Here is a 14,268-nt window from a genome sequence, read left to right on the forward strand (position 1 = left end):
TGGGCTGTTATAGAAAAGCACCCAACAAAACTGTCCCATTTTTCCGAACACAACTGTGGATAAATTAATAGGCAAAACATGTTTAAGGCATATAAAATCTCTTTCTAAAAGCGAATAACACTTAGAAAAATCAAAACCAAAAAAGCTTCCTTCCTAGAAAAGAAGAATGTTCTGTAGATTACTTACAGTGATAGTCAACAGTATTAAGGGGCTCATCATCCTCAGGAAAGCTGACTGCCCTCAGCTGGGAGATCATCAGGAGCAGCATGTAGGCACAAAGCAGGAAGAACCTCATGGTGGGCCAAGGTCAAGTCAGAGCAGCCCCTCCTCAGAAATCCCACTTAACTACCTAGAAAACAGGAAGAGTTTGGAAAGACCTCTGTGCTGGGATGAACCTGTTTTCTTATTTGTAATCAGCTCAGTCTTCACCACCAGCTCTCTCCAATGCCCTCCTCCCACCAGGAGCCCTGGCCGCGGTGAAGGAGATATCTCTGAAAACACAGGCAAAAGATGGCAGCGTGCCAGGCCTGATTACAGCATCTGGTGAGCATATGGAAGTTTTAGGTACATTTGCAGGAGTTTTTGAGGTAACTATGTATGGCATCACAGCAAAATCCCCGGAACCACCAACAGAAATGCTGGCTGCTGACTTGGCAAGAAGATGGGCAATGTTGGGATTAGAATTTTAATTAAACTCCAATCTGCTTCCCTGCCCCCAGCCCTGAAATACATCCAGTACAGCTTGCCTCTGCCCCTCGTTGGATGCACAGGCTGCTTCCCAAAGAGCTGGAGAGCTGATGGTCCTGTCCCCTCATCTGATCGCTGCTTAAGGCATTGCCAAATTCCCAGCATTGTTCAAGCCTTAGCCCAAAATTCTTAACTAGAACAGTCCCTCAAGCTTAGTAACACCAACAAGAAGCAATGGCATGAATGACCTTGAATCAGGGTGAAAGAGTATGAAAAGAAATTAAATGATTTCTCGATCAATCAATCAAGCAAAGCAGGGCAGGGATGAAACAGCACAGCTGCCGCCAGACCACTGGGGATGTCTACATATTTACATAAAACCATTTGGACACAAACCAATACACTAAGTACGTCTGTCCTCTAAGCTTTATTGAACTTTAGAACCATAGGGGGCCTTAGGGACCATCTAGTCCAACCTCCTCATTTTTCAGATGAGAAAACTAAGGGCTGGAAAAATGAAGGGACGCACGGAATTTCATGGAGCTATTTAGGAAATGAGTCGAGTCCAGTCCAGACTCACATCACCTGAGACCCCTCTAGGCTCTTTTCATCAAATTAGATGATGGGTTTTTTCTTCATTATAGCATTACAAAACATCTTTTGGGGATAATAAATACATTTGTTATTTTTATTGAAGTGGTGTTCACAGGTGTATGCATATGTTAAGTGTTACCAAAATGTACATTTGCATATGTGTACTATATTGTATGTCAATATCTCAACTAAAATTATAGCATAGTATAATATTAGATGTCAATTTTTAAAAATCTTTAAATGGTATCCATTTATTAAAAATATAAATTAGGGCCCTGCTGGGCCAACAGGATGGGTATTTTTGTGAAACTGTAAATGCTTCACTTTGCAATAATAATACTCCTTCCTCGACCAAAACTGTCACTTACAACTACTGTACCAAACTGTAAAACATTAAGACTTATCTTCAGTTTCATAAATCCAAGAACTTTAGGGGAGAGGATGCGAATCACTTCAAATTCTGGGGGAGTCCAAACACTCAACCAGGTACTTACTATGCCTCTTTTATCACCTGAATGCCCATCACACTGATGCAAATGTATGCTATGCTATGCTTTCAATATTTATCTTTCCCTAAAGTCAAAAGCCAAGTCTATGTGAATTTTAGAATCCTACTTTTACACAAAAAGAGAAAAATATTGCAATACAATTCTTCTTAATGAATAATTAATCCAACAGTAAGTTAGCAGGATCTGGGCAGCATTATTTTGTACTCAGTTGAAAGAGTGTGGGCTTTGCTGGCATTCTGACTTGTTGGGACTCCATCACTTACTAGCTGATTGACACAGGAAAGGTTCTTTAATCTCTTTGAGCTTTAGCTTCCTTATCTCTAATGTGTGGATAATAACACCTTCTCCATAGAATAAAAAAAGAACTAAATGCCAGGCGTAAACAGATTCTGAGCAGTTAGTCCTTCTTACCCATTTAAATATATATATATTTTTTTATTGACTTCAGAGAGGAAGGGAGAGGAAGAGAGAGATAGAAACATCAATGATGAGAAAGAATCATTGATCGGCAGCCTCCTGCATGCCACACACTGGGGATTGAGCCTACAACCTGGGCATGTTCCCTGACCTGGATGGAACCATGACCTCCGGGTTCATAGAACAACGCTCAACCACTGAGCCATGCCAGCTGGGTGTTCTTACCCATATTTTACTGGACACCTGAGAGTCCGAGAAGGGTCTGGGAAAAGGATATTAAAGCTGTTTGGCCATTTCTCCCCTCCTCCCCCAAATGAATAGTTATTTTAAAATACTAAAGGGTTATTTTTAGAATAAATTTTACAATTTGAGCCCTTATCAAACCTGGAAAGGCAAGTAAAAAATAAAAACCAACAATCCTATCATCCTAACCCAACAACAATGCTGACTTGGTTCTAGTCTTCTTGCCACATGCACCTATTTTCAATCACGGCAAGATGACCTCTTTCAACCTACCACTTCTCCTGAAGCAGCGTCTTCCCATCTGGCTTTTCCAGAGTGTCTTGCCATTTATAAAGACCCCAGAGAGTTGAAGCAGTATAAAAATACAAAAGTGTTGCCCTCAGAACCAAATTCGGTTATGGCATTAATCCCAAGCTTCATTCTCTGAAGTCAAATCACTGGGTGTTTTTGCAGGGAATTGGGGAAAATTAAGAAACAGCAACCACTCCTGAAGAAACTTAGAAATAACTGTGTGAAGACAAGAAGACAGTTCTGTGAATCTTTCTTCACCAGGACTGGTAACTGAATGGCTCACTTCATGTAGGCAGAGCCTCGAGGCCCCAGACAGCCAGGCAGTGAGTGGCCTCACCTGGAGCAGTGTCTGTCACAGCTTGATTCCAGCATTGACATTGAGGGTGAATTCACTGCTGACTCATTGGCAAGTGCCAAGCTGCAGGCTGAGTCCCATTTCCTATAACTCATTCATGTGACACGCAGAAAGCAATTTCTCCTCAGACCCCGCCCCCCACCAATCTCATCCTCCAAAAATAAAGCCCCATCACTAATTGCTTCCTTTTCCTGCAAAAAAGCTTCACTTTTTAAAAAGAATTACTTTTAGACTTGCCATAGAAATTATAAGTGGAAGTATTTAATGTAAAATGTATATCAAAGTAAGGTTGATTTCAGGGAGGAAAGGATCTGGAAATACCTGAAAAAAAGGTCCCAGGAAGGAGATTTATTGCATACAAACCCCCTCAGATGACAGAGTTCTTACCTTATTTAAGGAAGTATCTCAGAATTCTAGGACTCAGTAAACTCATGAAACTATGATATGTTGAAAGAGGGCCAGTTGAGGCAGGACAAAATGTCGGAAAAGGTCACAGACCTTGAGATTAGAATAATCCAAGTTTAAACTAACTTGTGCCATTTACTTGCCAGCTCTGGGACTTTGTTTAAGTACACTTAACCTCTTTAAGCTTCAGTTTCCTCAAGTGTGAAGTAGAAATAATTATGTTTTCTACCTTATAGGCTCTTCCAAGGATTAAATGATATAATCCTATATAATAAAAGCCAAATATGCAAATCGACCAAACAGTGGAATGACCAGTTGCTATGACACGCACTGCCCACCAGGGGGCAGACACTCAACACAGGAGCTTCCCCCAGCCTGCAGGTCCCAGGCCAGCCAAGGCGGGTGCCAGCGGCTCCCCCGCCATTGCCCCACCGGTCACCCTGCAGAGGGAGGTGACCGGTGGTGGCAGTAGGGGGCGAGGCTGTCGAGCAGGTGGCACCAGGCTGGCCAAGGCGGGTGCTAGTGGGGGCCCCCTGATCACCCCACCGTCACCCCACAGATCAGCCCTGATCACCGGCCAGGCCTAGGGAACCTACCCATGCACAAATTTTGTGCATTTGGCCTCTAGTATATATATATAATATCTAACATGGAACCTGGTCCACAGTAAATCTCTAGTAAATTTTTATGAATATTATCATGACTATTATTGTTATATTTTACTGGGAAAAAATGCAAATTCAGGGGGGGGGAGAAATGTTTACTCTTTCTTCTTGTACAACTATTTGCAAAACTGTTTACATATGTCATCATAACAATGCTAGGGGTGTTCCAGGAGGATTAAGGTACAGCTTCCTAGATGTAGAGATGCCTCCAAGGAGGAGGAGGGAATAACATAATAACACCATATATGTTATTCCTTTCAGTCAGAGAACAGTGAAACTTCAGTATATTTTGTAATTTTTGGTATTATATGAGCTTCTCCATACAATCCCGATGTTAAAGCCACCTTATAATGTGAAAAGCACTTAAAAGGAGTTCAGAGCTAACAAGACAGCCAGGGTTTGAGTGGCAGAATCCTTACTTAAGGGTGGTGGAAGAAAATGAGCCCCACACCTAGTGCTTGAGTTCACATTAAGGAATTTGCTAATTCTTAAACTGCTGAAAGATGAAAGGATAGTTATAAAGAAAAGCCAAAAGCTTTGAGGTCTCAAGTTTAGGACCCACCAAGAAGGAGGCATTCTAGTAAATGTCTAAAAGGCTCTCATTTGGGCCTCTGAAGATCTATATCTCCAGGAGAAGAGGCAAACATGTGATAGACCAAACCTTACAAAACTCCAACTTGATCTCCGATAAGCTAAGTGCTAGATTGGATAGATGTTGTCTCCTCCTACTCTAGCTATTTGCAGAAAAGATAACGTGAATCTTCTGTAGAGAAAAATAAAATCATCCGGAGACTATAATTTTTTATAAAATGCTCAACATTCAAGCAGCAATTACTAGACATTTCAAGAACCAAGACTAAGAAAGAAAGAAAAAAGATAATAGAAATAGGCCATAGGTAACCCAGCTATTAGAGTTATTTGACATAAATTTAAAAAAATAACTTTATTTTGTCTAAGAAAGAAAGATAAGACAGATTTTACCAGAGAAATGGAATCTATTTAAAATTAATTAAGTAAAAGTTATACAACTAAAACCCACAATAATTAAAACTTCTTAATATTTTTTTTTCCGTAACATATTTCTTATAGCTAAAGAGAGAATTTGTCAACTGGAAGCTGGGTTAGTAGAAAATATCAGACAGAAACATGGAGAACATAGAAAAAAACAACCCCCAAAATAGATAAGAGAGTAAGAGACACACAGGATCATGTGAAAAGACACAACATACTGGAATCCCTGAGATTAGAGCGAGAGAGAGAATGGACAGAGGCAATATTTGACAAGATAATGGCTGCATTCTTTTTCAAAACTGACAAAACACCACAAGTCACACATTCAAGAAACTCTAAGAACTTCTAAATACAAAGAAAAATACATTTAAACACACCATAGTCAAGACGCTAAACACAGTGACAAAAACAATTTTGAAAGCTGAAACATATATTACCTTCAGAGAAGAACAATTTTAATAGCTGACTTATCAAGACACACAATGGAATCCAGTAAACCATAGAGTGACATTTTTAAAGTGCTGGAAAAAAAATAAATTTCCAGCCTAGAATTCTACCAGTGAATATATTCTTCAAAAATGAAGGCAAAATAAAGATATCTTAGACAAACAAAACTGAGAAACTTGTTGTTAGCAGACCCAAACTAAAAGAAATACTGAACAGGATTCTTTAAGCAGGAGAATTTATAGGGTAGGTTAATGCAAGTTCTTTTCATCATTATAGCACAGTGGCTACATTTGAAATTAATGAATCCCAGATAGAGAGATTGGTATATAGTCTTTGCCTCCCTGAAAGCTATATTTGTCCAAAGGAAATGAAAATTCAGAAATGGAGTAGATCTATTTTATCCACAGGCCAAAAAGAATCCAGGGAGATACCTTGCTGTTTGTATAGCTCTCGCCTGGTTCTCTTCTAGAGAGATCACTTCTCAAAAAGGGACTGTTTAGACTCTCATCTTCCATTTACCTCAGGACCTGAAAGTGGAGTCAGCCCTCCCAGTTTCCCACTGATTCTTCCAGACCTCGGGCTCCCTGATCTTCCCCCAAAATAAATAAATTAAATTAAATTAAAATTGCTTGACCTTCTGCCTCTGCTCCTGTCTTTCAGCTGATAACTTCCTAGTCACTTTAAGAAAGACATTTCAAAGACTTTAGTGCATCGTTTCACTCTGGGACTTGTTATCAGCTATATCTTTTTCACCTTAGAAATCATAAAATCAAGCAATGTATTCTTTGATCCCCATCTCTTTTTTTTTCAGCCTGCTTGTATGACCCCTTTTACCATGACTGCCTGTCTTTCTCTCCAGGGCCTTCTGTTCCACTAACTGCTCTCCCTTCTTCCAATTCAATAGCCTTTCCCAATTTTGACATACAACATTACCTATCTTATACGTAATAGCCCATAGTCAATCATTTCAATAATACACTTGCCTATACTCTGGATTCCCTCATCTTTTGTTTCTGTGTCAGACTTTTTGGCAAAGTTCTTACCTTGGATAAACTTGGCCATTCACCTTCTGCACCTGTCCCACAGCAGCTAAACACTAGTGAAGACATCCATACTCCAGAGCAATTTGGTAGTAATATCACGGAATTCTTGATCACCAGCTACAGCGAGCACTCCTGAAATTGTGGGGATCCTATGTTTCTCTACTAGGTCTGCTCACTCCCCAAATCAGTTAAGTCCAACTTTTTTCCATTTTCCTCAAGGCCCTAATAAGCTCTCTCTCCTTACTCTACAGCAATATTCCCTCCAGTCTCCACCCCAGTCCCACCCCTGTCCTGCCCCAGCCAGCTACTCCACATAGAAAATAAAAGCGAAAGGAACTTCTTCCATACCCCCTTCTCATTACCAAAACCCATCAACTTATCTGCATCATCATCTAATTTTTCCTCCTTCTCTCCTTTTTAAGAGGATATTTTACTCCCCAACTCCTCTCCAAGTGTTTAAACCTAACCCCTTCTGTCTTTTCTGAAACAGAAAACAACATCAATATTTTTACCTCTAAATATTCTATAATTTTGTATTGATTAAATACTATACATCAGCACTTAAATTTGCCAAGCCTTTCTCATCTAAAAAAAAGGGGGGGCTGGTACAAAAGCTCCAGAAACCCCAGCTTCTCCTCCAGTCACCACCTGTCTTTTTCCTTCCACTCACAGACACTGAAAAGCTGTTTTATTATCGCCAACTGTTGTCATTTCCTTACCTCTTGCTCATTCTTTTACTTCTTCTGTTTAGTTCCTCTCTCAGTATTGCCTTTTCAGTAAAGTCACTGATGGCCTCCAGGCAACTAAATGCAACAGTTCTGTCTTATGTAATTGCTCAATGGCTCTAGACACAAGACACTAGACACAAGGCGAGTGTCTACAACTTTTTAAAAACACTTCCATTCCCGGCCTTCCGTTATATCACATTCTTCTGCCCTTTTACCTACCTTTCTGTCTGTCCCTTGTTTGTCTCCCATTCACTTTTTAAGTGAAGCAAACATTACCTTTCTTAGAATATGAGTGTCGTCATATAACCTCATAATCCTCCAGTAACTTCCTAGTGCTCTTAGGAGAAAGCCCTGGTCTCTGTAATGTGGCCTTCTGTGTTCTGAGCCCCGCCTCCCTTTCCAGCTTTATCATGAGCATCTCTGTCTCTTCAGTTGTGCTTCTAGCACCCTGGCTATCTTTCTGGCCCTGGAATGTGTCATGCCACCCATTCCCACCAAGTCTTTTCTCCTACTGTACTTCTGGGTGGTTCTTTTTTTTTTTTAATTTAAATTCTTTATTGTTTAAAGTATTACATAAGTCTCATTTTCTCCTCATTGACCTCTCCCTGGCTGCCCTCACCCTCCAGTACATACCCCCCACTCCCAGCCCTGTCTGTGTCCATTGGTTATGCTCATATGCATGCATACAAGTCCTTTGTTTGATCTTTTACCCCCTTACTCCCCTGAGGGAAGGCGGGGGGTGGGGGTGGTTCTTCTTCTCTCTCATCCTTAGCTGGTTAAGTTCCTAATTTTTCAAAGCCTAGGGAAGCTTCTTCGAAGTTCCTTGGGGCAAGAATGTCTCATAGTTGTCAATACTTGAGACAACTGTGAATAAACTGCAGAGGAAGGAGAAAACAACAGAACTAGTCATATGCCCTAAATTGCCAAAGCCCTGAAGAATCTCTCAGGGCAAGATTAGCATTTTGGACTCTTGTCTAATTTAGATTAATTTAATACCATTAAACAAACAAAACAACAGCAGATCTTGAAACTCCACCTTTGACTTTCATAGTTATCGCATCTCTCTGGCTGCTCCTTCTCAGCAACCTTCCCAAACTCATCCGGACACACAAGTCCTTACATGGGGTTCTTCATGGTTCCATCCTGGCTCTTTTGGGATTCACCCAACATTACATCCAACTTCTTTACTACCACCAATTAATTGAGGAATCCAAATTCCACATGTCCAGCACAGACCACATGCTTCAGTTCCAGACCCAGCTGTCCAACTCTCTATGTTGAAATCAGTAAAAGAGGCAATTTGAATTTGGTATGAGCAAATGGAACTTAAAATACTTGTCCTTGACTTGTCCTCCTGCTAAATTCCCCACAGAGAACAGGTTCTGAGCTCAGAGTACCTGGGTTAAATTCATACACGATCACTTACCAGCTATGAGGCCTTGGCCATGCCTGCCACTTTACTTCTCAAAGTCTCAAGTTTTCCTGCCTAAAGTGAAGATGATTGCAGCACTAATATTATTATGATTTTTCAGTGAAATAATCTATGTAAAGCATGTAGCCAAACCCTTTAGGCCTGGTATAGATCCAATAATTACAGCCATTATTAATATTGTTGTTGACATTTTTGATAAACTTAGTCACTTAGGCCTTCAATCTAGGAGTCATCTAAGATCTCTCCCTTTCCATTATCCTCTTTCCAATCTGTCAGTATACCCCTGATTCTTTCTTGTGATTGTGTTAGAGTCCACTCTTTATTTTTTAAAAAAATATATGTTTTTATTGATTTCAGAGAGGAATGGAGAGGGGGGGAGAGAGATAGAAATATCAATGATGAGAGTGAGTCATTGATCTGCTGCCTCCTGCATGCCCCACACTGGGGATTGAGCCTGCAACCCAGGCATGTGCCCTGATGGGAAATCAAACCCTGATCTCCTGGTTTATAGGTCGACGCTCAACCACCAAGCCCCTCCAGCTGGGCTAGAGTCCATTCTTAACTGATTTCTGCTTTCCTAAACTTCGACCTCCTTCTCCACAAAGCCGCAGAACGATCTTCCCAAGTACAAATAGTATCATGTTACTCCCCTGTCTAAAAACAGTTCCATGGCTCCTGAAGATCTCTATGATAAAATCCAAATTCATTTCCAAGACTTACAAGGTCTTTTCCACAATCTGATTCTTGCCAGCTTCTGTTTCAGCTACCAATACTTCCCCATCTCAAAGCAGTGTCTTCTGTATAAACCATTCTCCCTAAAATGCCCTTCCTGGAAATTGTCTGCTCACCAGCTCAAACTTGCCTGAACTTTTCCCCTTTCTCATTCTTCCTCTACCTCAAATCCCTCTTCCTCTACCTCAAATCCCTCTTCCTCAACCGCACTGTTCTGGTCCCCTCAGGACGTCTGATCACACTGTGATACCATGTAAATACTTCTATTACAGAACGAATCACTTCCTGGTGATGTTACTTGTTTTCACATTTGCTCTATCAAACTGGGCTGCTCCAGGAAAAGAGTGCATCTTACTCTTTTTATCTCCACCATCAGGTACCGGGCCCGGCACCTTGGAGGTCCTTAGTCAGTATTTAATAACAGCAGATAAATAAATGAAGGAAGTAGTACATGGGACCAGACTCAACCACGGCACAGGTGCCACACCATGAGCACCTCAGCACCATCGCCCCAAACACCTGGAGTCTTGAGTCTACCATTGTTTTCCTACAGTCTTGGCACACAATCCTCATTAACTCCCAGTCCATGAGTTTCCAGGTGCTGTCAAACCAAGAGGTTCTTACAATCGGCAACAGATGCCTCCTTTCACACCGACCCATCATTATTAGCAAGGTGCCCTTTGATGCAGGACAGATGGGCAACACAGGCCAAAGGAGTAAGTGATTTCTGTCACCTCCCACTGATATTCCTGCCCATTTTGCAGCTTTTCCAGAACAAATGGAAAGTAGAGCCATTGCTGAGATTAAAGAGCAGGACACGCGGGACTGGCAGAGCAGGAAGCCTGCTCGACTCCCACTACCAACAAACAAAAATAAAATAGAAATCAGCTTGTCTAATGGCTGGCTGATGCCGAGATTCTGCAATAGGAAATTCTTTTCTTTGGCTGATAGCCTTTTTTTTCCCCAGTTCTAGAGTAAGTAGTGTTAGAGTGTAATATAAGCCAAAAGTCAGTATGTATACATTTATATGATTTTTCCCTCAGCTAGATTCTGATAGAAGAGACAAGAAAGAAAGGTGGCAGTAAGTACCATGGAAGAGAGAAACGGGAACACTGTGGGGTCCAGAGCCTGTTGTGTTCTTTATTAATGCCTTGCTTTTATAACCAATGATTTCCAAAAAGTTGGGTCAATTTTGTTTATTTTAATTATATTTTACATGAATGAGGAAACTGGCTATTTAATGGAGTTTCCTGAAAATTAAAGCAGCTCGTATTGAAAATTTTCACTTTAAGTCAATGCTTCTGACAACTATCAATAATTCAAAGAGGAATGAACTTAAAAGGAACTGGGCAGGAAGGGACACAAAACATGATCTAACCTGTCTTTGCTAAATTCTATGCAAATCTGAACAGAGATCCCGGAATCTGCCCTCTGATCAGAGCCATGGCTCTGGGAGCAAAATCCTAGTGACTCCTCGCCTACAGCTTTTTGTCTGTCCCCTCTTACTCAAATCAGGTAACATTTTAAAGCTAAATCGTCCTACTAAAAGCAGTCTTCATTGGAAGTGAAAATAACAGGAGACCAATGAGAGGATTAGCCCATATCTAAGCAGAGAGAATCGGCTATCCGGGCAGATGACAAACACATCAACTTTGTAAGAGATGAAGACTAGCTTTGGGAAAATATAAAACATAGGAACCTTGTACAATCACAGAAGGGAAACAATAGATAGCAGAAGATGGCTATGGCAGCAATGAGACAACCATGTGTCTGTCGTTTTTTCAGGGAGGACTACACGCCTCTCAGGCTAACTAGTAACAAGAGGAATGGAAAGTCTTTTCCTGTGTTATTTCCTCCACACAGTGGTCCGAGCAGGCAGGGCTGCTCCCCTCCAGCCTCCAGGAAAGGAACCATCCCAGACAAAGGAAGAGCTCAGAGTTCCAGGGGATGAGTGAGATGCCAAAGGACTCAGCCTGTCTTTGGAACACTGGCTTATTCTACCAGATGACCTGCTGGGGCTGCCATATGGCCTGCGCGTGACATTCTGTTCAGGATAATAGGGCCTGGGTCCATGCCTGGCTCTGCCCTCGGGGCAGGGATGACAGAAGTAGAGCCTGTTTGTTCTGATTCTACTGACTTGTCTGATGCCACCACTATGGAGCCACAGCTTTCGGTAGTAGCCTCCACGGTGCCTTTTCAGGCAGGTTTACAAAGAACATGACTAATACCCAGGCTGAGGATGGGCTGCTGCGACTTATGATCCCAGAGTGGTTAAGCCAGCACAGAATCCAATGTTATGAGAGTCCAGTGATCTATGTTTATCATCACTGCCAACAACAACAGGAATTTGCTCTATACCAAGGAGCTCATGTCTTCATGGTTTATATTCTGCAAACCACCTCACCAGAGGTTCCCAGGTGATGTCATCATTTAAAACAGTGATTGAAGGCTTCACAGAAGGGGTAAGCAATTCTGAGAAAGAAAAAAATGGTCTTTGAACAGTTTTTTAAAGCCCAGAATTCCTGGTCCAAGTCCTGTGGTTTTCGGTTGCCAAAAATATGGCCTTTGTATTTGCCCCCTGCATTTGAAAACATGGTAGCAGTTGTTTGTCTATGGAAATGTGCAGAATGATCACTGATTGTTGTGAAGGATCTAGAACACTACCACGATCCATGTTCCCTTAGACAATTCAATTGACTTGTTTTTAAAAATGTACTTCCTAGGTAAAAAGGACATGGGACTCTTCTATTGTTACATATGAGTTTATATATGTATATGTATACACACACACACCACTTTTTTTTTTTTTAAGGTGTTTTGCCCTACTAATGGAAATGAGGTCCCAGGGAGTTAGGTTCAATCCACAGCCCTGGACTGAACACGAAGCTGTAACCATGCATAAGAACAATAAGTGGCCCAAGTGAATTATGAATTTTATGAACAATAAAAGCTCTCAGAGGGCCCAGAGTGGGCCTATGTCAGTTTACGGTGATTCACCTGTAGATCTTTGTATAGACTCTATATCTGATATCTACACCACCAAACCTCTGGGTCCACAGAGGCAAAATAGGACTTTAGGTACATTGGAGTCAATTGACGATTTTTCTAAATTGACTAACCACCTAGAGGGTATGAGAAACACTGGGCCCTTCCTCCCAGGAGGGGTGGAGTCTGCCTGAAGGCCAAGCAGTGGAGTGCCTACGTGGTCACAAACACGAACTCTGGAGCCTGCGTGCCTAGATAGGAGTAGTTCTGGCTTTTCCACTTAACTAGCTGTGATCCTATCTCCGGATCTGTAACCACAAGATAGATTTGTGTAGATAAAAATAAAGACTAGGCTCCACAGTGACTTTCAGAAGCGATCTTGCAAATCTGAGCCTTGGCAGGACCAGAGGACAGCATTCGGGTGACGCTTCCCTTAGCGCCCATGTTCTGGGTGTATGGACTCGCCTAATTCCCCAACAGATCAACTTCTCCCGCCTCTCTGCCCTTGCATGTGCTGTGCCCACCACCTGGAAAGCCCTTCTGGTCCTTTCCCTTCCTTACCTGCCCCTGAGCAAGCGTTTAACTGCTCCGTACCTCAGTTACCTGCAAATTGGGGATAATACAAGCGGCTCTCTCACAGAGCTGCTGTGAAGATTAGGTGAGTTATCTCAAGAGGGTACCAGGGTTCCCGGCACCTGTTCTGTGATCAGGTGAGTGCCAGTAAGCCTGTTCAAGGCTAAAGGCATTGAGGAAGGGTTGTGTGGTTCCAATGTTATTGTTGGAGATAATTATGCTTCAAATGTCCTATTGCCCTTATCTGCATTTATTCTTGCCTCCCTTTTATGAACCACCACAGGGGGTGTTAATCTTTCCTCAGACTAGCAAACACACCTGGAGATAATAGAGAGTTAAGAAATCTGGATTCTATTATTGACTTGGCTTCTGAGAAGCCCAGAGGCCCTGAGAAGGATGAGCCACCGCCTCTGATCCCAGTTTCCTCATCTACGCAACCAAGAGAGGTTGGGCGAGAATCTCAATCGCCAAGGCCTCCTCCAAGTCAGGAGATTCTATGATTCTGAATTTGATGTCTGGGCCACAAAAGTTCTTTACCAAGAGTAAAATGATTCCCATTTCACACTTTTAAATTTTTCCTATAGCATTGGTGTTGCGGAGGATACGGAGCGCGGGTGCTCCCTCTAAACCCCAAGACAGGAGATGGAACAGTGCTAGGATCCTGCCTCCGATCTGTACCCACTAGTGGGCTTTGTAGTACAAACTGGCTGATGCGCTGAACGCCGAATGCGTCTCTGCTGGCACCTATGAATGTGGATTTGGCATTCTCATGGGGTCACAGATGGGGTGAGAGAGGATGCATTTTCCCCCTCACAATCATGTGGCCTTGGGAAATACTGCCTCTATGTGCCACCTCTAGCTTCCTGGGACCTGGGGTTAGGTGGTGCAGGCCCTCCCACAGGTCAATAGATCACTTCCGATTTCTTCTTTAAATTGTGCATCAATATGCTTCTGGGAAGCTCCGGTCAGACAGACCCCAGGACCTCTAGGGTTCATGGCCTCCCCAAATGTACTTTGTAGCTGATGGAGGCATTTCATTAGCTTCTGTGTGTGAGGGTGGCGGCCAGGGATGCCCAGGTCTCAGTGATATCCATCGTAGACCAGGGATTGGGCAATGGGCTTTCACTTTTACAGCATCTTATGCTTTCCAA

At 42.2% G+C, this 14,268-nt stretch overlaps 1 protein-coding gene across 9 annotated transcripts in view; it reads right to left on the bottom strand.

Moving 5' to 3' along the window:
- SEMA6D (semaphorin 6D) overlaps positions 1–14,268 on the bottom strand; it is a 563,670-nt gene that overhangs the window by 14,232 nt on the left and 535,170 nt on the right. For all 9 annotated transcript variants that reach the window (XM_070423454.1, XM_070423474.1, XM_070423470.1 and 6 more), the window contains one exon: positions 187–349. In XM_070423454.1, the coding sequence (XP_070279555.1) occupies positions 187–295 (109 nt within the window). In that variant the 5' untranslated portion in view covers positions 296–349. The remainder of the gene's footprint in view (positions 1–186; positions 350–14,268) is intronic.

Source organism: Myotis yumanensis, unplaced genomic scaffold (genome assembly GCF_028538775.1).
Source record: "Myotis yumanensis isolate MYYU_CA2020_CCGP unplaced genomic scaffold, mMyoYum1.0.hap1 SCAF_1, whole genome shotgun sequence".
Lineage (NCBI taxonomy): Eukaryota > Metazoa > Chordata > Mammalia > Chiroptera > Vespertilionidae > Myotis > Myotis yumanensis.